Below are 24,969 nucleotides of genomic sequence, written 5' to 3'. Positions count from 1 at the left end.
CCGAAAGTCAAATCTTGTCTTATATTTAAAAAAAAAATACAATTTTGTCATTAAAAATTGATTTTTGGTATAGGAAGTTATTAATAATACAAGATTAAACAACTATTACATAGTACTTTACAGGAAGCTATCGATTGCGAACTAACTAAATCGTTACTAATTACTAATTTTAAAAAGTTCTTTTTAAAATCAAAAAAGGTAAAACTAAAACCTAAATTATCATTTGAGATTAAACGGAAGTTCTAAATAATGTTGCCTATTCTAAACAAGGAAGATGTATTTATAAGTTTTATAACATCTCTAATTAAATTTGGACGAAAATAATATTTCTGTTTGCTGTAGGTAATTTTCTCTCAGGGAAAATACGTAAATAAAAATGACTTTTTAAGTCAAAAAAGTCAAAAGGACAAGTTATTCCAAAAAGGACTGTCCTTTTCAAAAAGGACAGGTGGCAACCCTAGGTATTTCTGGAATGGAAATTTAACGGCAAATCTACAACTTTAGTTTGAAAATATGTTCAGGCCACCTATGTTTACAAAAAATGTCTAAAATGTGCTTTACCATTGCCTCCATATTCTGAAAAAAAATTGAAAGAAAAGTCACCAACCACAAACCTAATATAGAACTGTTTCGGAAGCCTGAGTCACCCTATAAATATTCAAAAGTAACTGAAAGTTTATATAGAATTAACTGAAAGTTTAAATTAAAAATCGACGTTGGAGCGATTTTCGAAAACTACCTACTAACGTTTCAACATAAGTATATGTGGGATATTAATTATATTATTATATTAGACCTTATAACAAAACTCATCTGACGAAAAAGTGTTAATGTAGTATATTAATATGGAGTAAACATTTTACTAATTACTTTACTTTTACTTTACTAATTAAATTCGTTCCAAAAAACGATACGCCACTGGCCATTAGAACAATCAAGGAACAATCCAAATGCGCCTAGTTGCCGGGGTCGGAAATTTAAGACTTCTCTGTCTCTTCTGTCCTTGTTTGACACATTGGAATGTTTGATACACTACCAACGAGTATTTATGAATGAGATGTTCGGTCTATATTTATAATGTCTTTGATTAAAATCTAACATTTCTAATGAGTATTTCAATAGTTTAGTTTCTATAAACATTAAAATAAAGTGTAGGCCAATAAATAAACACAAATATTGCATAATATCGTGACAACTAAATGTTCGGACACTTTAAAAAATAACTGTTCTAATATGGCGTTACATCGGCATGAACTTTTGCAACCACTGCAAGCCTGTTTGGCATTGTTTTTATTAATGATTGACATACGCCAGACTAAAAATTTTGCCATAATTCACTGAATATCTTCGTCAAATGGTCAACGGTTTCTTGGGGATCGTGGATCGAGGCACAATTATTTTTGTTTTGTTTTATGCTACATGTCTCGATAACATTAAGGTCCGGACTGTGCGAAGGCAATGAGGGGACCTTGATGTTCATGTCCCGAAACCATTTTTTAGTAGTTTTAGACGTACGGCATGCCCCGCCATCCTGTTGAAATATAAAATTCACTTCGCACAAAACTGTTTTTCAAAATTTCTTGATATTTTGACACATTAGTTGTGCCTTTCTACCACCCCAAACCTTCCTAGACCCATTGCGAACATAAACTCTAAAAGCATAATGTCTTTAGGAAATTCCACTGTCCATCTTTCATAAAGATCATGCATGCGTGCATATGTAATCATTGAACTTGCAGATTGCGATTAGAATTATCAGCGTCGGATTGGAACTTCTGATGTCACAAACTACAAAAATGACATTAAGGTAAAATATTTGATTATTTTCCAATCCGACGCTAATTATTCCAATCGCAAATGCACGCATTACATGTGCACATGAGCCAACTTAATATCGATATAATAAATATAATCGAACACCGCTAGAGTGTCTATTTGATAAAGATTGCCTCAAAAGGACAGTGAAATTTCCTAAAGGCATTATGATTTGAAGGTGTATGTCCAAAATAGGCCCAGAAAAGTATGAGGTGATAGAAGGCATAATTGATGCGTCAAAAAATCAAAAAATTTTGAAAAATATTCTTGTGTCAAGTGGGAAGGACAAAGGTCCTTGTAACCAATTGTTCTGATAAAGACCAGGACAATAATTTTATATTTCAACAGGATGGCGGGGCATGCCATACGGCTAAAACTACTAAAAAATGGTTTAGGGACATGAACATCAAGGTCTCCTCATAGCCTTCGCACAGTCCGGACCTTAATGTTATCGAGACATAAACATAGGTACATGGCATAAAACAAAACAAAAATTGTGCCACGATCCTCAAGAAACTGTTGCCTATTTGACGATGATATTAAGGCATATGTCAATCATTAATAAAAACAATGCCAAACAGACTTGCAGTGGTTGCAAAAGTTCATGCCGATGTAACGCCATATTAGAACTGTTATTTTTTAAAGTGTCCAAACATTTAGTTGTCACGATATTGTGCAATATTTTTGTTTATTTATTGGCCTACAGTTTATTTTAATGTTTATAGAAACTAAACTATTGAAATACTCATTAGAATTGTTAGATTTTAATATATTTTTAATGTATTTATTAAATGTAAATAATTCAGTTAATTAAAAGAAAGGTTTTTAATAAATTTTTGTTTCTCCGAACTTTTTTAATTATTTTTATATGCAGAATATGCTGGCGAAGTTTCCGGAATACAGTTCGGACCACCCTGTATATGTGTTATATGTTATATCTTTTAAAATTATTTTTCAATCTATTAAATTATTTAAACGTTGAAACTAGCGAGTGTACTTATTTGACGAATAGATATAGGGTATATTTGATATAGGAATTCTTTTTTATAGCTTTATAGGAAAAGTTTTTATAATGTTTAAAGTTATCTTTCGATTTATCATAAGTTTTTAAACAAGTTGATTTTTTTATTTAAATCCATAATTAAAATAAAAGAAATCCGTTGATTTAAATCAAGTTGATTTAAATCCTTGCACCCTGCTACTAGTAGAGGGCGCCACCTACATATTTTTTAACTGGTTGAAGAGTACTAACTTTTCGTCTGTACCTGTATAAAACTACTGAGTAAAAAAATATACATTTACGACGTCTCTTGGTAAAAACCGTTACGGGTATTGGTTTTCTAGATATTTGGAATCGAAATTACCTGTCATCATTGACATAAATTAAACATGTTGACTAAATAGTTATTAGACTGAGATCATAAATTTGAAAGTTTTTGTGCCAAAAGTCCAACAGAAACTGTTTTATCGTAATTTTTTGCAGAAAATTTTATGATTAATTTAAAAAATAAAAATTTCTCAAATTTATTATTTCACTGAAATAACTACCGTAAGGACGAATAAAAACGGCGTCAGCGATGGCTATGAAATGAAGATCGCTGTCATTTTATACGTAAAATTATATGGGAAATGTCAGCGATCGTCATTTCCCAGCCAACTGGGCGCCGTTTTTTTTTCAATCATACGGTATCTACTCAACGTGTTTATTTTTTGTCAATAATGACATGTATTGACTATTTCCATTCTGAATATCTTGAGAACGGTGGCTCGTAACGATTTTTACCAAGAGAATCAAATTTATCTGCAGAATATGCTGCCGAAGTTTCCGGAATACAGTTCGGACCACCCTGTATATTCACCCACTCAGAGAATAAGTTCAAAAAAAAATTATTTAAATTTATAAGATACTAGCGTGTACCAGCGACTTCGTTCGCGTTGAATTAATCATTTGTAATGGCGATGATAAAGCAAAGCAAGAATTTCCATTAACATACAAACTGGATAAAATTTTCTCACATTTATGTCAACATGAGAAAAAACAATATGGCGATATTATTATATAACTTGGTAATATTTGAGGGGTAGTTTCATCTCGTTGGAATTTTACTTTCAAAAAATCCGTTTGCCAAAAATAAGCTTTTTACGTCAAGCAGTTTAAGCAGAATCGTGGTTAAGAATTACCCAACTTTATGGAACACCCTGTATGATTTTTTCAAAAATTTCAAAATATGTAAAAAAAACAAATAAATTATGCTTGTCCAAGCGTTTTCCCGAAAGACTAACCGTTTTTTAAATAACAAATATTGTAATATTTAAGGGGCGTTTTTACCCTCTTGGATTTTAGATTTGAGAAACCCCTCCTTATCGAACCTCTACACCCCACAGTCAATCCGTTTGCCAAAAACCATCTTTAAACGTCAAGCAGTTTAAGCAGAATCGTGATTACTCAATGGTCATATTTTATGAAACACCCTGTATAAATTTATAAAAAATCTGAAAATATGTAAAACAACAAAATCAAATATACGTGTTTAAGAGTTTTTCCGAAAAACTCACCGGTTTTTACATAAAAAATATTTTAATATTTGAGGGATAGTTTCACCCCCTTAGAATTCGAGTTTCGAAAAATCCCTTCTTATCGAACCTCTATACCCTAAAGTCAATCTGTTTTCCAAAAATCAGCTTTTTACGTCAAGCGCTTTAAGCAGGATCGTAATTAATCAATGACCAGATTTTTCAAAACACCCTGTATACATTTTTAAAAAATCTCAAAATATGTAAAAAAACAAAATAAAATATACGTGTTTAAGCTTCTTTTCGGAAATTTGGCCGTTTTTTAAATAAAAAATATTGTAATATTTGAGGGGTGGTTTCGCCCTCTTGGAACTGGAATTTCGAAAAATCCCTTCTTATCGAACCTCTACACCCTAGAATCAACCTGTATGCCAAAATTGAGCTTCTTACGTTGAGTGGTTTGAGCAGGATCGTGATTAATCAGTATGTCAGTCACTTTAGGATTTTATATATTGGTATAGATTTTCATCCAATTTTTATAAAAACGATATCCACGATATAGTGTGCGTATATTCTCGAATCGGCCTTCGATGAACATTGAACGTGCATAATGCCGGCATAGGGTAGTTATGCAACGAAACGTCGTTGTTTTTCCCGGATTTACACCTTTTGGATCGTGGCCAAGGAGGCTAAAAATAGGCGCGAGGTCGCCAGATAGAACCTCAACGTCTTTCACTAATCGGGAAACGATAGCGTGAAAAATAGCGGAAAATCTGTCGGGAAAGGGAAACGAAACTGTTTGTTTGTCAGACTGATTTGTTTTTTAATAGTACAACATCTAAAATGCTACTGTGTTAGAATCTTAGACAAATAATTTAAATAGAATTAAGTTACTGTTACAAAACAAAGATAGCCAAGATATACAAAACCAGATATACAGGGTTGTTCACCACATACGACACGGAGTATTGTGGCTAAACGATGATATTTTTACAAATTGTATGTTTGGGGTTCGTTGAAGGACTATTAGAGCTACAATTTAAAAATATTTTTACAAGATACAGAGTGTCCCAAATAAATAAAAAATATCAAAGTTGTATTTTTTTAAATGGAACACCCTGTATATTATTACATTTTTAGTTTCTACGATTAAAATAAAGGTAAATTTGATTAAGGTTTATTATACTTAAACCTTACCGTGAAGTGACATTGCAGTAAAAAATTTTAAAGCTTCATTTCTCCAAGGGTATCATTGTTTTTAATACTAAATATTTAATGAAGTTTATTTATTGATCAGTTATTGTGTTGCAATAATAAAAATAATACTACCTTATACAGAATGTCTAAAAATTTATTTTAAATAATTATTAGCTTCAAACGGCAATAACTTCTTTAATTTAAATTAAGATGCACAATTAAATTGTCTATCAAATTGTATTATACCATTTTTTACCTATCCCTTCAAGTTTTTGTAGAAAATGCATTTTATTTTAATTTAGATCTCATTTATCAATATATCCATGGAATATTGACATTTTAGATTGTTTTTAAAGCAACAAATGTACAAAATGTACAGACTAGTAACATTATCGTTTTTAGCAAAACGATAATATTACTAGCCCATTTGTATGCAAAAAGAAAACTATTTAAATCTTTATAAAAGAGTATACCATTAATTAAATATAACACCATTATTTCCGCCCATATACTAATTAATTACATACTTAATTGTGTTCGTTAATAAATTATTATAAATAAATGTGGATTTGAGTCAGAAATCAATATAATAATAAGTTATCAAATTAAAGTCTCTGTTGTTATAAATAAGCATTTATTAAAAAATGAAATATCATTTTTAAGGTGTTACTTTTTATCACACTGTCTAATGCCCATACAAAATTCAGTTTTTTAGTATTTGGAGCAATTATTATTAATCAACGCAAACAGTCAGTTAATGTAGTTTGAATACTGGAATCATATTAATTGGTCCTCTTTAATAAATATCTAAACAGTTTTTTTTTATTTTTTAATGAAATAAACGAATTATATCGACAATATTAGTATCTGTACTCTTTAAAAATTTGGTACATCTTTAAAAATAATCTAAAATGTCAATAGTCCATGGGTATATTGATAAATAAATTCTGAAATTACAAGAAAATGCATTTTCTACGAAAACTTAAAGAGATAGGTAAAAAATGGTATAATATAATTTGATAGACAATTAAATTGTGGATCTGATTCTCGTAAAATATACAGGGTGTTCCATTTAAATTAAACAAGTTATTGCCGTTTTAAGCTAATAATTATTTAAAATAAATTTTTAGACACTTTGTATAAGGTAGTATTATTTTTATTATTGCAACACAATAACTGATCAGTAAATAAACTTCAGTAAATATTTAGTATTAAAAACTTTGATACCCTTTTGGAGAAATGAAGCCTTAAAATTTTACTGCAATTTCACAAAATTGAAAATATTTCAAAAACGGTAAGGTTTAAGTATAATAAATCTTAATCAAATTTACCTTTATTTTAATCGTAGAACTAAAAATGTAATAATATACAGGGTGTTCCATTTAAAAAAATACAACTTTGATATTTTTTACTTATTTGGGACACTCTGTATCTTGTAAAATTATTTTTAAATTGTACCTCTAATAGTCCTTCATCGAACCCAAAACTTACAATTTGTAAAAATATCATCGTTTAGCTACAATACTCCGTGTCGTATGTATTGAACAACCCTGTATATAGTAATACTTCATGATAATGAACTATCGTATGATCGAAAAGAAACGGTGTACAGTTGGCTTGGAAATGACGATCGATGACATTTGAAATTTTACATACGTATAAAACGATACCGTTTTTTTTTCACAACCATTTTCTAGAACTAGCGTTAAGACAAAACTGCCAATATTGTTCCATGTGTTTCATAGACAGAAAGATGCATTTCCGTTTATGGTACAGCTTCGTTGATATGCCTCCTAAACGGTGAAATATGACCCAAAAAAAAAAGATCCGCTCTGAAGAAATGTAAATAACCAGTCGCAACAATCTGCCATATGTTGTTTGGCGGTGCCAGAAAGGCCATCTGGCATTGAGGTGGCCTGCCATCTTTCGCACTACAACACCACTGTTTTTATCTTGCAGAAACAAGATGATAGCGATGGTTTCATTATTTATTAACTGATACACAGAAAATTTTAAATAAAGAATTTAAGTAAATAGGTATTTCGGGAACAAAGTCTAGTACCCCAGTGCAGTTATGACATTCACCATGTTGAAATTGCAAAAATTTTTAGAAAGCTGCGACCATTGAAAATAGTTAGCCTTAGTAACCCTTATTAACATACTAAAAGTCCCCATTTGTCCGATGTGTGCGTCATCAAAAAAAATCGGCCGCCATCTTGAATTTTGGTACTTTTTGGGAAAAAATGTAAATAACTCGAAAACGGTTTGTTATAGCGAAAAACTTCAAGAGGTAAAAATTAAAGAGAATAAAAAACTCTATTAGAATCAATAAAAAATATCAGGGTTATCATCCATTACTATTATCACTAATTACTCTAATTATGTATTAATTAACACAAATAACTAAAATTTTGACTCGGATTCAACAGCGTTTAAAAGCAAACTGTGTAAAATAAACACGCGTCTGGCTCCACTTAACCAGAAGAACGGCGGGTGACGTCACAGCGGCAAGGCGCGGTAGAGAGCGTTTGCCCGGCCATTTAAATTACCAATATTTAATTATTTTATATTAGAGGCATTTCTTAACCGATATCAACGATTTTTTTTTGTTCAATATGTAATTATATGAACTATTTTTTAAAACCATTATTTAAAAACATGCATTTTCCTCTTCTTGTCTGTGATTAATACTCATCTACCGCATTGTGAACTTGCCCTCTTATTAAACCATTATTTTACTTCCCAATAAACGTAAAGTTCTGTACAATGACATCATTTTCTGCACCTTTTTTCCCTGTCAAATCGTGACTCACCGGTACCATTCTCTCTGTTCGCCTATTTCGAGCTCTGCGGTACCACCCAAATTGTCTTTTCACGATTTAGGAAGTGGTCCGGGGTCAAAAAAACCATCGCGACTTGATGATCTGACCGACGAAAAATGGTACCGTTTCACCAAAGCAAAGACCGGAGTGTCACGGTACTATTTTATTGGCCTTTTTTTGTTCTAGATCCGAATCTTTCTAAATCTGGGTCGCCAAAAACGTATATTACGAATGTTTTTATATCTTTCGGTCATTTTTAATGGTCTAATTGATGTCAATATATAAGGGAAAGTTGTCTGTCGGGTTTTTTCAAAATTGGGTCTGGATATACAGGGTGAGCCTTAAATAAATGCAAATATGTTTTGATTAGGTAATGGGCACTTTGTTTACTCACTTGTTTCGTCGAGCTGCTTGAATCAATTTTTGCTTGTCGATCATATCGGTGTGTGAAGTTGTGATGCTATAAAATGTTGTGTCGGAAGAGTTGAATATCCGGTAAAGTTGAGTTATTGAATGTTGTTTCACGCAAAAACCACGTAATTAGAGCCTTCTTTACGTGTTAACATTTTTTATACAATTTTATTAACATTTGAAATTGTCACAACACAAAGCGACGCCCATGTCGTTTTTTTTTCACTTAACCCCCAACTGGCGCACAGTGGGGTATTTGACACAGATAGTTGATCGAAATTTTTTTATGTAGACCTTATACATATAAATTATTGCTATTTTCAATTAAAGAGGAAATAATATGAACACAATAAAGGATAATTCGTCGATTCTAAAAAAAAAGAAAAATCACTCTTCCAGTGTTTCCACGGTCAATGCCACTAATGCCAGTAGTAATATCGCAACTAATACTACTAATGCTACGACTGATCCGCGAGCAATGTCCATACCAGTAAATTCGCTACTAATGCCAAATTGTGCTATACTGCTAATGGCACTAATGCGATCACTTTATACACAACAATGCCATCGCGGTTTACACCTCGCATTAGTATATCACTGATTGGTAAATTAGAGGAAACCAAGAATGTTTTTCTCATTTTACCAGCAAAATCGCAAAAAGTCGCAGTATTTTATTTTACTGTATGAAAGTCCAATGTTTACTAAGTTAAACGTATACATATAGACAATATGCTGAATTCTTCGAAATGCGCAACTAAATCTCTAAGTAATAATAAAAATGTCACAAATTTAATCAAATTTTCTGTACGCCTAACTTTTAGTTGCAAAAAAATCGTTAGTATAGAGAATATCAAAATAAATAATAGGTTTTTGTAGAACACATACCTGCAGCTTGCCGAGCCATTTTCAATCCAAACAATAATATAAATGTAAAAAGAGCACAAGAACAACAACAATTTATAATTTTAAACATAAAATTTAGCCATTTACCTCTTATCTGTGAGAAGTAACAACTTTGACGTTTCGTTGAAAAGAATGAGTACAACTAAACACACCCATAACAACGCCATTCATTTCATTAATTTTCAACACATTAATAAGAACGGACACAAAAATAAAGTAAAACGCATTTTTTAGGAATTTTTGTCAACAAAAATATAACTTGGCTGAGAAACCCATAGAAATTAAAAACATATATATTTTTGATTTTACCGTATTATTAAAAGTACAAACTGAAATGTGAAGGTAAAGTAATAAACATAAATTATTTTCAACAAAACTGCAAACCTTGAATGTACATAACTTTTTCAAATACAGTTTATGCTAATATAGGATCTGCATTTGCCGCACATGGATCGTGCACATACAAACCTCGTACTTGAAGTGTTGGTATAGTTTCAATAACTGCATTGTTAAAAACTAAACTACTTAAATATTAGCTATATAGCCAAGCCCAAAAATGCCTCGTTTGACCATTAGTTTTATTATAGTTACCATTTTCAATTTGGTGCACCCTGTACAAACCTGAAACTATTTCAACTGTTCATTTCGTTTACATTAGAATGGAAATAGTCAATACATGTCATTATTGACAAAAAAATAAACACGTTGAGTAGATAGTTATTTGACTGAAATAATAAATTCGGGAGATTTTTATTTTTATGTCAGTGATGACAGGTATTGATAATTTTGATTCCAAATATCTCGAGAACCATTACTCGTAGCGATTTTTACCAAGAAACCTTTTTTACGTAAAAAATGTCGCAAATATATATTTTTTACTCGGTAATTTTATACACGTACTGACGAAAAGTTATTAGCCTTCACACCAGTTGAAAAATATGTAGGTGGCGCCCTCTACAAGCAGGAGTCATATTGACATCAAAATCAAATTTGTCATGTCAAAAAACTCCCAGACACCAATTTTCATCCAAATATTGACGTTACTTCAGAAATTATTTAGAAAAAATCGAAATAAAAATGAAACTTCTACACCCTGTATCTCCGAAACTAAGCATTTAAGGACATACATTTATACGAAGTTTTTTACTTATTTTTATCTGCAGAATATGCTGCCGAAGTTTCCGGAATACAGTTCGGATCACCCTGTATATATTATATGTAAATGTATATGTGACCATTATGATTTAGGATTAGGCGTTACTAGCCTTTATGCGTTTAGTTTACAAAAAGGAAAACATTTATATGAAAACGCCATATTTTTATGTAAATCTTTTGTACAAATGAAATTGTTTACTGTTATATTTTTTGTTACAGAACGGCATGCCTTTATGGGAGGATCTTATTGCCAAAGCCACAAAACTACATTCATCACTGAGGTAAGTACTTACTAGTGTTACAATAAATAATCCTATCGCTACAGATATTTTTTTGGCTTCCTCTAGGAGATGCAAGACCTTGTCGTTGGTGGGGAAGCTCCTGGTCAGGTGCTGGGGGGAATCCCCTCTAGCACTTGGCTTGGTCTAAGAAGCATCTCACTCATCGTCTTGTCCCTGACTGTAGTGTCGTGGCCAGGAAATTGCACAAAGACATATAACGATACCGGGCGGGGCTACGGACAGCCTCAACCTTGGGGCACCGGGGGGCACCCCATTGTATTTTACCCCTTATTTCTACATGCGGGGCTCTGTAGAAGTGGACCGACTGTCCCTAGCGACTCATAGGAACACTATGAGATCTGATAATAATAGTAATAAAAACATCACCGGTGAAGCTGTGGGGAAACCCCCTAGCAATGAAAGTTCCAAGGGGCAAAACCCAAAGAGAACTACAGGAGAGGTGGCTGACACTTACGTGAGACCATCCTCCGCATGAGGCATACAAGCTACCACCTCCTTCAAGGGTCGGGAGCCTACCTCCCACCTCTAAACCCAACAAGCGACACAAGCTACCGTTTCGTCTACCCGGCCTGGGTCGTAGCTCCTCGACTGTGAGGGACACGGGTCTCCGTAGGAAGTCCTGGGACTGTATGATGAGTTATAACTCAAGAAAGGGGGACACAATAGATCTCTAAGGTCGCAGAGATTAACCCCCCTCCCACTTATTCTAATTCTAATTCTAATAGATATTTTTGGGGGGATTAAAAAATATTGTAATGAATACTTTGATTTTTAAAAATACATTTTCTAAAATTATTTACAATTTTCTTGTTCTAAATATTTTACAAAAAAGAACTTTTTTTCGTTTGATGTGAAATTATCAGGTGCTTTCATGACCTGCAAAATTATATTCATTTACAATCGTACGGTACATGTTATATTAATAGAATTAAAGTCTAACGTCAAATTTCTCTCAAATCCCGAAAGGCTATAATTTACTCAATTATGCATAATTAAGTATTTACGAATTCTAATTAACTTAATAGCTACAATCAGTTTGATAATGATTTTATGTACTTATTCATGTATATTTTACTATATTTTATTCAAGAAGGTATTCAAGTAATAGCCATCATGTGAATTATTTGTTATATACAGGGTGGTCCGAACTGTATTCCGGAAACTTCGGCAACTTAAAAATAAGTAAAAAAGTTCGTATAAATGTATGTCCTAAAATGCTTGGTTTCGGAGATACAGGGTGTGAAAATGAAACTTCTTCATTTTTATTTAAATATTTTCCAAATAATTTCTGAAGTAACGTCAATATTAGGATGAAAATTGGTGTCTGGTAGTTTTTTGACATGAAAAATTTGATATTGATGTCAACTCCTACTAGTAGCGGGCGCCACCTAAATATTTTTTAACTGGTTTGAAGAGTAATAACTTTTCGTCCGTACCTGTATAAAACTGCTGAGTGAAAAAATATACATTTACTACGTTTTTTACGTAAAAAAGGTCTCTTGGTTATCAATACCTGTCATTATTGAAATAAATTAAACATGTTGACTAAATAGTTATTAGACTGAAATTAGACTGAAAAGGTGGCGCTCTCTGTTAGTAGGGGTCATATTGTCATCAAAATCAAATTTCTAATGTCAAAAAACTCCCAGACACCAGTTTTCATCCAAATATTGACGTTACTTCAAAAATTATTTGGAAAAAATCGAAATAAAAATGAAACTTCTACACCCTGTATCTCGGAAACTAAGCATTTTAGGACATACATTTATACGAACTTTTTTTACTTATTTTTATCTGTAGAATATGCTGCCGAAGTTTCCGGAATACAGTTTGGACCACCCTGTATTATGTCTGCAATGTTAGAATACTCAGGATGTAAGTTGTTAAGTGTAAAATGGCAATCATTCAAGAATGGAACAAGAGTTAAGAAGAAAAACATTTTCTTTTAAACACATAAATTTAATGTACAGTATTGGCCATAAGTGGATGAACTTTGTTAAAATAATGGGTTTTTCCTAATATATTTAAAATTAAAATTTGAGCTATATTTACTTGAAGTCTAGTGTCAGTGCTATAAAAATAAATAGCATTGTTTTTTTAAAATGTGCTTTAATAAGGTAGCAAAAAATTTAAATTGAAAAAACTATTCGACAAAAGTAGATGAACAAAATATATATTTAATAAAAAAAATCTTATGTTAACAAAAACTGAAAAATTAACTTATAATTTACTAGTACTTAGTGTAATAACCCTTATTCTTAATTACTTTCAGACATCGCTTAGGCATGGATCCCAGAAGATTTTCAATTATAGAAAAATCGATATTTTGTTTGCATAAAACAAAGTGTATGTGCAACAGATCGTTAATTAAAAAACAACAACACTAGCATATTGTTGCGGCAAGGTTAAACAATGTCCTGAAATTTGTTAGGGGCCGGCCACAAAAATAATCGAGCATCAGTTTATTGTATTAGCGCATATAATAAATTATAATTAGTTAAACTCCTATTGTGTTGCACCGAATAAAAGCGTATATACGGTTCGGCTGTGAGCGCACCTACATAATACTAACGTTTCAATGGCGAACAATAATTCACTGGCAGAAGAGAATTTAATTAATTTGCGTCTCGTTGATAATAATTAACACGTTTAAACCTGTGTCATATATGTTACATGGAAATTAAACACAGTTTTCTTTCTGTATTCCCACATCGTATATAAATTGGAAGCGTTTTATTGGAATAGTTTCATCCAGAAACAAACTTTCGTAACTATAATGTTTATTATACTACGGTTTTTTAAGTGGATTTATGAGTGTTGATAAATGTATTATAAAATAATTTTAATTCATTGTAGCTAAATATACGACTGTTATTTCGACGTGGAGACTAATTTATAAAAAAATCTTTCTCTTTCCAAAAAGAGTTTGCTATTGAAACCAACAACATATTTTAGGATATGTAAAAGCCACTATAAAAGCTACTTAAGAACAAAATTAATATTCTTTGCAAAAAGAAATTTCTAAATTTATTTGAAGATGGGAAGATTCATTTTTTATGGATATGGGGTTATTATATGATCTAAAAACAACGAATATACCGATTTCGTCGTTAAATAAGGTGTAAATACGCCATTAATGAGGCCAGAAGTGATGTAGATTGTAGAATAAGTGAGAGGGGGGATTAATCACTGCGACCGTAAAGATCTATTGTGCCCCTTTCCTTGAGTCATTACACAGTCTATAACCCATCATACCCTTGTTGTAGAGGGGACAGGGTATTTCCCATCCTTCTCTGACAACAGCTGTTCTTCCTCCGAGGGTACACACCCTTCCACGGTTGGAGTTTGGCCCTCCGTGTCCTTCACAGTCGAGAAGCTTGCCTCCGGCAGGATCTGTCTCCATTTTCTTCACCTCTTTAATTTGGTCCCTCCTTAGACCTGATATAGCGTATCTATAATGGAGAATATGTACCTCTTTCTCTATTTCCTCCTTGGATTTGAGGTCAATTTATATTGTGAGGACCTGACCATGACCCTCCTCTCTCGAGTTAATGACTCGCCAACTCGATGTCCTTACATTTAAGTTCTGACCCTGGATAAGGTTCAGCAGGTAGGTGGTGTCTTAAGACCGTGATGGTCGCCTCTTTAGGGATGTTTTCTCCCTTTACTGCAACCAGTTCCGGCCCGTGCCAATTTTTAAGCTTAGTGGCCAGAAGTGATACTGAACACGATTGTTGGGTTACTGAAAAAATAATAAGCGTGAGAAGACATTTTCAGTGAAACTGACCACTATATTCATACTTTCAGTTAAAGTTCAACTTTATGTTCATTTTGGCTGAATAATGAAGACGAAAGCGCATTAAACTGAAGTAGGAAAGTTTTCTGAAAATATTGAATAAATTTACTTCCAAAACTCATTCTTTCAATATAGTTTTACAGGCACGCCTTTTATTTCTACGTAATATTCACTGCCTGGCCCACCATCTATATCATGTCGTTTTTGATACATCAGAATATTTCGTAACCTATGCAATTGTAAACATATTATATACTTAAAAAAAACTTAGAAAAACTGGTTATAATTTTATAGACATCTAATGTTTACAAGATCAACGAAAGATGTCTAAACCAACTGAATGTATGCAACTAGCAAAATGAAACACGGTAACATAAGCGCCGCGCCGTTTTCAGTCTTTTATTAATAATGAGTCATGTTCTTCAGTGCGACAGATAACAGATTGTATGAATAAAAATATATACAGATAACAGTTGTATGAATAAAAATAAGAAAAATCATCCGTGCAAATAAATAAGAAGAAAGACATCTAAAGAATGTTTCAATCCAATATCTCTAGTGACATATTACATGGACAGGAAATGAGACCGCCGAGTTTAGAACTATGTAACACGTCTAGCAATGTGAATTGTTTAGTAAAACTTTGTCAGGTTTACCGGTTATATCTTATGACGACACCTTCAGAGAGATTGAAGACTGAGAAACAATCACATATACCAAGAAATTGGTTGAAGTAGGCCTATGTATAAAACTAGATCAAAGGTAGACCACATTTAAAGGCCTCCTAAGAATGGAGAATGAATACTTGTGTCAAATGATATGCATCTCCGGTTAACTACTTTCAAAAATTAACCGAAGAATCAAATTAGCATCAAAAAATTCGTAGAGTTTTATAATCAAGTCTGAAAAAACGATTCAAAAAACAATATTCGATCGATTGATGCTACCAGCCATTACATATAGGAAGGGAAAAGAATGCATGCTTACAATAAAAAAGGGGTGGACAAAATTGAAGAACCAGGTAAGAGATCTTGTCAATAGATTTAAATCTCCCAAATTACGATAGGTAAGTTACCTACCGAGATGGACTGATAAACTTCTTCTTCCATGCGTTTATTTTTTTTTTCGTTTTTTCGAGCTGTGATATTAATAGAAAAATCCCCAATTAGCCGAATTGATGCGTTTATAGAACGAGTGATTCTGGAGAAGATTTTTTAAAATAATCTTCAAAATCTGCAGTATGGATATCAAAAACGACAATCAACAAATTTCGACATAAATTTAGAGAATTTCATCATTTACCATTTAGGAGAATTATTTTTTAGTTACTTACGAGCTCTACATGCGTATCAAGGTTCCTATAACTATTATCACCCTTTCCGTAGCATTGAATTAAATAAATGTTGTGCTTCTTTAACATTTTAAAACAGCAGAAAATATAACATTAATTAAAATCAATAAAAATCTGCCAAAGAGTGAAAACGAAATTATATTATCATTAAACGCCTGTTGATTTTTAGGAACTCCTATTTCCAATATTTTTAATAATCTCCAAAACGGTATGGAAATTTGGAAAGATATAAACGGAATTAATCCTTTTATAGAACAAGTAATTTTTTTTATCTCTCATTAGAGACAGCAGAAATGGACGCAATTAGAAGAGCAATGAGAATTTTACGGAAGGAAAAAATCAGAAATGAAGACATTAAACGACAGATGGGAATAGAAAGAACAATCATGAATGATATAGAACAACAATTAATATGGTACGGCCACGTTCAGAGAATGCACAGTGAAAGAATTCCAAAACAAGTATATCATTGGATACCACCTAGTAAACGAAAAAGGGGACGTCCCGAGAAAACATGGATGGAAGGAATAAGAAGATCGATGAGCGAGAAAAATCTGACCGAAGATCAATGGGAAAATCGCATAAGGTGGAAGTCGCATCGGACAACGTCGTAGAACATTCTGACCCGAATGTATCTATACAGGGTGTCCGGAAATTAATGCAACAAAATTTGGTCATAGATTCTTGAAAAAAAATAGGTGACTCGTATTTTTTATTTTTTGCGAGTAGCCCCCCTATTAGGATTTATAGCCCCCTGAATTTCGCCCCTAAAAAGAGTTTTTTTTTAATATCTCAGGGCCCTGTTGGACGAAAATCACTAAATTTGGTACACGTTGTTTTGATGCTGTTAACTTTTTTTTAATTTTCATCAGTGGCGTCCCTACGGTATTTAAACTAAATATTATTGAAGAAAAAAATGCTTTTTTGGTACGACGCACCGTTTTCGCGTAAAAAAATAAAATCCATTTTCATACATGACTAAATCGCTAAAATTTTACCGTAAATTTCAATGGCAAAATTTTTAAAACAGCAAACTTAAGTTTAAAATAATTTTTTATTTTCCAAAATCTTGTTTTTATTACCTAAGTGCGAACCAAAATGTCCAAAACCCTAAATTGTCGTTTTTTAAATTTTGCTATGAAAATTTACATTAAAATTTTAGCGATTTGGTCATGTATGAAAATGGTTTGTATTTTTTTACGCGAAAACGGTGCGTCGTACCAAAAAAAATCAAGAGATCAAATTTGCTCCAAATTGAATGTGGATTTTAAAAATAATTTTTATTTAAAAAAAACAGTGGTACGCCACTAAAAATAAAAAGTTCTTCAATAATATTTAGTTTAAATACCGTAAGGACGCCACTCATGAAAATAAAAAAAAGTTAATAGCATCAAAAAATGTAATTTTATGGTAAAACAACGTGTACGAAATTTAGTGACTTTCGTCCAACAGGGCCCTGAGATATTAAAAAAAACTCTTTTTAGGGGCGAAATTCAGGGGGCTGTAAATCCGAAAAGGGAGGCCACTGGCCAAAAATAAAAAATACGGGTCACCTATTTTTGTTTGAAGAATCTATGACCAAATTTTGTTGCATTAATTTCCGGACACCCTGTATATAAACATACATTTTTATAAGAATGCATTTATTCTGAAAATGTCAATAATAAAAAAGTGTTTCCTCTTCCGGTAACACACATATCTACTGTATATAGTTTTATTTATAACTTTATAAACGAATTTTAACATTATCATAAATTAAGTTTAAATGTTAGTTGATCTAGAAGAAACAAAAAATCAATATAGGAAGAAGTTAAGCATATTTTCTAAATATAATTGTAATTAGGCCTTTACTCCACACCACCCTATTCTAAACACGAATTTAGCGAAAACGTAAACAAAAAGCATTTTCCGATCACAATCGCGCCCTAAGCCCCATTTCCCGCGTTGCCTAATTGAATCTGTTCGAAAATTCCCGCCCTAGGCCGTAGTCGCGGTATCGTAAATACTAATTTTACTTTTGGAGAAGCAAAGCTCGCTCCCTGATACCTTTAATGAAATTTTAAATCGGCACTCTTTTTAAACCGAACCCAACCTGAACGCAATTAGGGTAAGACAACACGACCAAGCCCGCTGCTTACTAAAATGGCGGCTACAGTGGGAGCGAATTGGTAAGAAAATTTGTTCGTATGAATCAGTTTTCATAAATTCTTACGACTTATTCGTACTCATTCACTAAATCGTACAACAGGTTACACGTTCTGTTAAAATGACATTTGAACGTCGACGGTTTATAATAGACATATTTGCTAAATACTGGAGTATTCTCTGAACCATTATATTTTATGTGATATTTTAAACAGTTTTCCCTTTTCGTTTTTTTGCTTCTGATGAGGGGATACCTCCTTTTGATTTGCTATTTCTCGGCTGTACTGTGCTATACTGTGCTGCCTTCAATATGCGGCTAGCCTTGTCTTGAGAAGTAGTTAGTTCGGTAGCGTAATTAGCCTTGAAGAGTAGTTACCCCCGTAGCGTAGTTTGGTCTATTACCTTGTGCATTATATTTAGCCTGTGTGGCGTAGTTTGCCTGTATGGCACTTTCTCTGTATGATTACAGTCTTTGTGACTAGCCTGTGTGGCATATTCTCTGTATGAGAACAGTCTTTGTGACTGCCTGTGTGGCATATTCTCTGTGTGAGATCAGTCTTTGTGATTAGCCTGTGTGGCATATTCTCTATGTGAGAACAGACTTTGTTATAGTCTCTGTAGTCCTCTGTGGTACATTCTCTGTGTGAGAACAGTCTGTGTGACTACAGGTGACTAAATGCCTTTGTGGCATATTATTATTGTTTTTAAACATGTGTCTTTTATGTTGGAATATTAAGAAACTATTCAAGTACCTGTTTAATTTTAAATTCACCTCATTTTAATAATAATTGATAACATTGTTGGTCACACCATTTTTCTCTTTAATTGCAGGTAGGTCATCTCGGTAGCCAGGTTATACAAGACTTTTGTTGCTATACAACATTTGTCCATTTGCAGAGCCCAGATTAAATTATTTTTATTTTATATTATTAGTTGTATTTTATTATACAACATTTACGCCCTTTAAATTTGTTTTATGGTTTTTATTTTTAATTTTGAGTTGACCGGTTGAAAAAAAAATTATTGGCCCTTATAAAATTAACACTGACCATTTACCCAAAACATATATTAATCCATATGCCTATAAACATTAATGGCGATTGATATTCGAGCCTTCCCAAACAATCACGATTTTTTTCTGCGAATCTGTATATCTTTCAATAACATAGATTTCTGCCTGAAGGATGCTTGTGCAGGTGCCCACTGGTTCGGAGTGTCTAGTTTTCGGCCTAGATAATCCTATCCCTGTCCCTGCTTAGGTTTTGGAAGCATCGGTATACCACATTATGATATGGTCTGTTAACTGCTGTGCAGCATTCTTTCTTCCAATTGTTTTTTTTTGCTCGATACTACAGACAAGTGTTCTCAAAGTTGTACATTCTTGGTATGTCATCCACTAGGAGTTGGAGGAGTGAAATTTTCGTTTTAAGGGTATTGCTAAAGCTTAAGCTCATAAGCTATCCCTATAGAGGATACTGACCATTCATGCAAGAAATATAAATATGTATGGATTATTTTCTACAAAAATTACTTTATTCTTAGCTTTAAACAATAAATGAATTTGTTATTATTATTTGAATTTGATAAATCTAGACCTGCATAAGAATATTTTAAATAATATTAAATTACTGATTCTTAGATCTGAATTAGATTACTAATAAAAAATATCCAAATATGTAGTTTATTTCGTAAAATATACCTGCAAAAGTTTGTGTAACATGTCACTAAACGGCGGCGGCGTGTACACTTCATCATAATAATTGCCAAATGCCATTGCCCTACTATAACCTACTAACTCACTGATTAGATATTCGTAAATTAATTACAGAGCCTGAGGTTCGAACCTATGCCACACCATATAAGCGAAAAGGATTTGTGACAGATTGCCTGCCCTGCTCCTTTCACACACTCACACACGGATGAAAAATCGATAGTTTCCGACGCTTGACAAATTTTGACACGATAATAATGATACGTATTCCTACACGATATACTTGAAAGATATAGATAATAGTAATGCGTCAGTTAGTATACAAATAAAAGTGTTTTTAATATAGCATGAAATCGCTGATTTAAGGTAAATAATAAAAAAACAGATTCATAATGAACACTTTTCATAGTTCGATATACTTCCCTTATCTGATGCGTTGAATATGTTAAGTTATTGCGTAATTGTATTTGTAGCTTTGAATTGTGCTCTTATATAGAAAACTAAAAAAACTATACCGGGTGCGAATCAAAAGTGGCTCACCGATTATTACACTTTTATTTTTCAGATAAAAAACGGATTTGGTGCAGCATCCTTAAAAGCATTCACTACTCGCAACTTACGATCTGCAGACAAGTTAATTCCACGTGGCATGATATATCACAAGAGCTCAAATGTTTTTAAATCGCAATTGTTCATAAAGGCAGAACAAATGAAACTAACAATTTTTAAAAATATTTGGTTCATCTACTTTTGTCCAAGACAAAAAAGGAATATTTGCCAATTCTTATCTATAAATGATAAGACTAACAGAAGAATTTATATTTGTTTGTAGTATTTTGGTGAGAATGTATTAAACTTTTAACATACAAAGGTACATAAAATAATTTTGATATTTAACACCTCAAATCTGATTTTCTTCGCAATTATTGGTATTGGTTCATCCACTTTTGGCCAATACTGTATATGTTACGGATAAAGTTCGAAGTCCGATGTTCGGTTAATGTCGACATTAACCGGTTAATGTTTGGGTTAGGTTATGTTTTTGGTTGTTTTGTTGTGTGTTATTCTCGAGATTAACCGGGTAATGTCGACATTAACTTATTACTTAACCCTAACATATAGATCATATCAAATAAACTTTTTTTAGTCTCGTGATTAAGCTTCAGCGTTGCCGACTTTTATATACCGGGTGCGTCTCAAAAGTGGCTCACCCCTAATAATATAACTTTTTAACCCCCCTAACCCTAAAGTATTGCCAACTAAGTTCAATCATTGCTGACCACTCCGTAGTATAAAAAAAAGTTAAAAATTATTTTATAACAATTTTTTTTTCAGAGCAACTATTTTGGCAGTTACAGCTTATTTGGAGGCCTTTCAAAAAATAGCAGATTCAGCAACTAGTACAAGAGGTGAGTTTATGTGCATGTATACAACAATGTACATTTTTTAAAAAGAAATAATATACAGGGTGAGGGGTGAGTCTTAAATAAGTGAAAATTGAAATTTAAAAATAATAAGTTTAAATGTAAAAATACACGAAAAAATGGTAGTGAACATTTTCTTCAAAAGCGAATATCTCCAAACAAAATAAAGCTATTGAAAAGGTGCGTTTCTAAGGTCTAAAAGGTGCGTTAAAACTATATACAGGCATTAATTGAAATTTTTAGTACGTCGACAAACACAAGAGGCGCTTTTTATTTACTTTCATTTCTTAACATGACTGAAGAAGTTTTAAAGGGGGATGTTTTGTGGATAGGTTATAAAATTCGTTGTGACACCCTGTGTATACTTTTATCTAAACGTGACAGCTAGAAAGTTACAGTAAAAACTTTTTGTCTATTTTTCTTCAGTCCTCCGCCTTTTTCACGTCAGTTTCTTTTAATTTCTTTTATTATTATGAAGCAAAACGAAATAGATTATTTTTGACGTAAATAGAAATGTCTGCCGGCGATATCGGCGAGACAATGGAGCTTGGGGTGGGGGTTAATGTCCTCCGGAACCCTCAACCCTCTTTGGAGAGGTTGAGGGGTAAGAGCTATATGTGGGTCAATCAATTCAGCCCAAGATGCGTTCAGTGTGTTTAAAAGTGCACAGTGTAAGAACAAAGAGGAAGAACTGCCTTTGTTTGCAAATGTGCACTGAAAAAAAATCTGAAAAATGAAATAAAAAATTATTTATTTCATTTATAATATTTTTTTGTATGTTTATTACCTCATTATTTATAAATATTTTTAATTTTATTGTTTTAGGTGATTGCTAATAAATTACATTTTAATATATACCGGGTGCGTCTCAAAAAAAATTGGCCCCGGCAGGCACGTATAGCCGCCCATACTAAAATATGCTAATAAAAAGTTGGTAGGCAGTTCTTTTAGTTTCAAAGTAAAGGAATTTTTCCCATTTTATCTCAAAAACTGCGACTTTGACTGATTTTGATGTTATTACATACAAATTTTGTTGCAAATATTATTCCTAATCTTAAATTGAAAACCGCGTTTCGCTAGCTACTGTAATTTTGGAGTTACGATTTTTTAAAATTTTAACCCCTCCCATACCCCCTTACGAATCCCCCACCCCCCACCAAAAACTAAATGCCAGATTTCCCGGTGCCACAGTATTTTTGTGCCAAATTTGTTAAACGTTTAGCGGTTTTTGAGTTATCGTGTTACAGACGGACGGACAGACACCATGAAACTATTTTGTATTTAGGTCGTGACCCAAACAACTCATTTTGAGTGAAATTAAAAAAACTTTTTTTTTGTCGATCCTAATAGCCTACCATACCTGGTCGGCTAAAAAAACTTTTTCTCATATTTATTCTGATCGGAAAATTTGGCCGTGCATGTTTTGAACATCCTGTATTCAAGTCTTTTTTTAATATATTTTTTTTTTCTGGCAAGGTTACAAGGGACCGTAAATCCCTGAGAAACGCCCATTATCAGATTTTTTCCTGCGATTTTCCAGAGTTGAAAATTGACTTAAATCCGGCAACGTTGCATCTTCGCAAAAGCGTATCTTTATAATGAGAATTACAGCGAATCCTTCTAGCATGACACCTGTTATCCTCTTGCGAGGAGTCTTGCGGCAACATTGTTGCACTTCATCGAGTTTAAATATACAACGAATACCTACCATCCACCATCGTTTTGCTGGGAAGAGCGGTATAAAAGGAAGAAGAAGAAATAGAGCATGACAGACGCGTCTGTGTACGCTGAAAAAAATGACTGAAAACCTCTCGTATGAGACAAAAGATGATAAATAGTATATTACATACCGAGGAGGGGAATTGTTTCATTACTGTCGAGAGATTAACTAAATCTCGAGACAATAATGAAAACTTTCCTCCGAGGTTTGTATACTATTCATTTTTATTATTGTTAATCTTCTTGTTTATTTTTGTTGATGTTGTAGAATGTAGAATGTTTAGAAGGGGAGTTAATCACCGCGACCTTATAGATCTATTGTGTGTTCCCCTTTCTTGAGTTATAACGAGTTATAACTCATCATACAGTCTCAGGGCTTTAAGAAAAGCCAGTATCTGAGACGGCTCCACAGAGGCCAGCTCCATCCTTCGACATCAGACGTGCCAAGGTTCATGGCACGAATGGTCGTCGTCTCGGCGCACTCAGTGATAAGGTGTTTGGTAAGCCTCATTTTCGCCACAAAATCTGCATTCGCCGTTGTTTCTCAGTTTCAGCCTACTGAGGTGTCTGTTGAGGAGACAGTGTCCTGTTAGAAACCCCGTGACAATCCGAAGATTGTTTTTTCTTACTTTAAATCAAGGAAAACCTTTGATTTTTTCTCGGTCATAAGTTCTAAGGAAATTTTTCGAGTGTCTTTAGACTGTTGGAGGACACCCATTCCAAGTTACGGATGGGGTCTTCCAGATTCTTCAGTTCCGCTTTCAGTTGGTCTCGTTTGGAAAACAGAACGGTTCTTGGTCCAGTTAGTGGAGTGTCTTCGCTCCTTTCCTAGCTAGATCATTTGCTTTTTCATTGCCTTTCATCCCTTGGTGAGCAGGCACCCAGAGTAGGAGGACTTTCTTTACCTAATTTGTAGCTTCTCTTTAGGCACTCTTTGACCAACTCGGAATTGATGGTTACTGAGTTGATCGCGTTATGTGCTGCTTGACTATCGGATAGGATGGTAATTCCCTGTTTTCGATAGTTCCTATCCAAGATAAATTGTACGCATCTTCGATAGCGCAAATTTCTGCCTGAAGGATACTGTGTAGGTGCCCATTGGTTCGAGTATTCAGCTGCGCCCAAATACCCGGTCCCTGTCCCTGCTTAGGTTTTGGAAGCATCAGTATACCACGTGATGGTATGGTCTTTTATATGCTGAGTAAGTTTGTTGATGTTAGATAAGTTTTTAATAAAGATATTACAAAAATATTTTGCTAATTAAATGAGGCGAGAAATAAGAAAAACCGAGTAATGGAAATGGAAGAGGGAAGAAATGTAGATAATTTGACACTTTCAATTTTTTTAAAAGTCAGTAATGTCAGTATTACATATATGTGGTTGTAAATAAAAAATAAAATACTGGGAGTTCGTAAGCCCTGAGAAATTTCTTCGAGTGTCTTAGACCTTCGGATGATTCCCATTCCAGGTTCTTGAGTTCTGCTTTAAGTCGGTCTCCACTTGGGAATCAGAACGGTTCTGATCCTGTTAGTAGAGTGTTCGCTCATTTTCTTGCTAGATCGTTTACTTTTTCATTACCTTCTGTCCCTGGGTGTGCTGGCACCCAGTGTGGGAGGACTTTTAATTTAGGGCGTTACCATGAATAACCCTATGTTTATAAGCAAAAAACAGTCCAATTTCTATATTTATTTTATTAGGAAATAC

General features: G+C 33.1%; 1 protein-coding gene across 3 annotated transcripts in view; it reads left to right on the top strand.

Moving 5' to 3' along the window:
- LOC115887912 (protein MTSS 2) overlaps window positions 1–24,969 on the top strand; it is a 94,288-nt gene that overhangs the window by 25,678 nt on the left and 43,641 nt on the right. For all 3 annotated transcript variants that reach the window (XM_030907445.1, XM_030907443.1, XM_030907444.1), the window contains exons 2-3: window positions 11,037–11,098; window positions 21,458–21,531. In XM_030907445.1, coding sequence (XP_030763305.1) covers window positions 11,037–11,098; window positions 21,458–21,531 — 136 coding nt within the window. The remainder of the gene's footprint in view (window positions 1–11,036; window positions 11,099–21,457; window positions 21,532–24,969) is intronic.

Source organism: Sitophilus oryzae, unplaced genomic scaffold (assembly GCF_002938485.1).
Source record: "Sitophilus oryzae breed Bouriz unplaced genomic scaffold, Soryzae_2.0 scaffold_682_pilon_pilon, whole genome shotgun sequence".
Lineage (NCBI taxonomy): Eukaryota > Metazoa > Arthropoda > Insecta > Coleoptera > Curculionidae > Sitophilus > Sitophilus oryzae.
The sequence above is the reverse complement of the archived record's forward strand: the minus strand, read 5'-3'. Positions and strand labels throughout refer to the sequence as shown.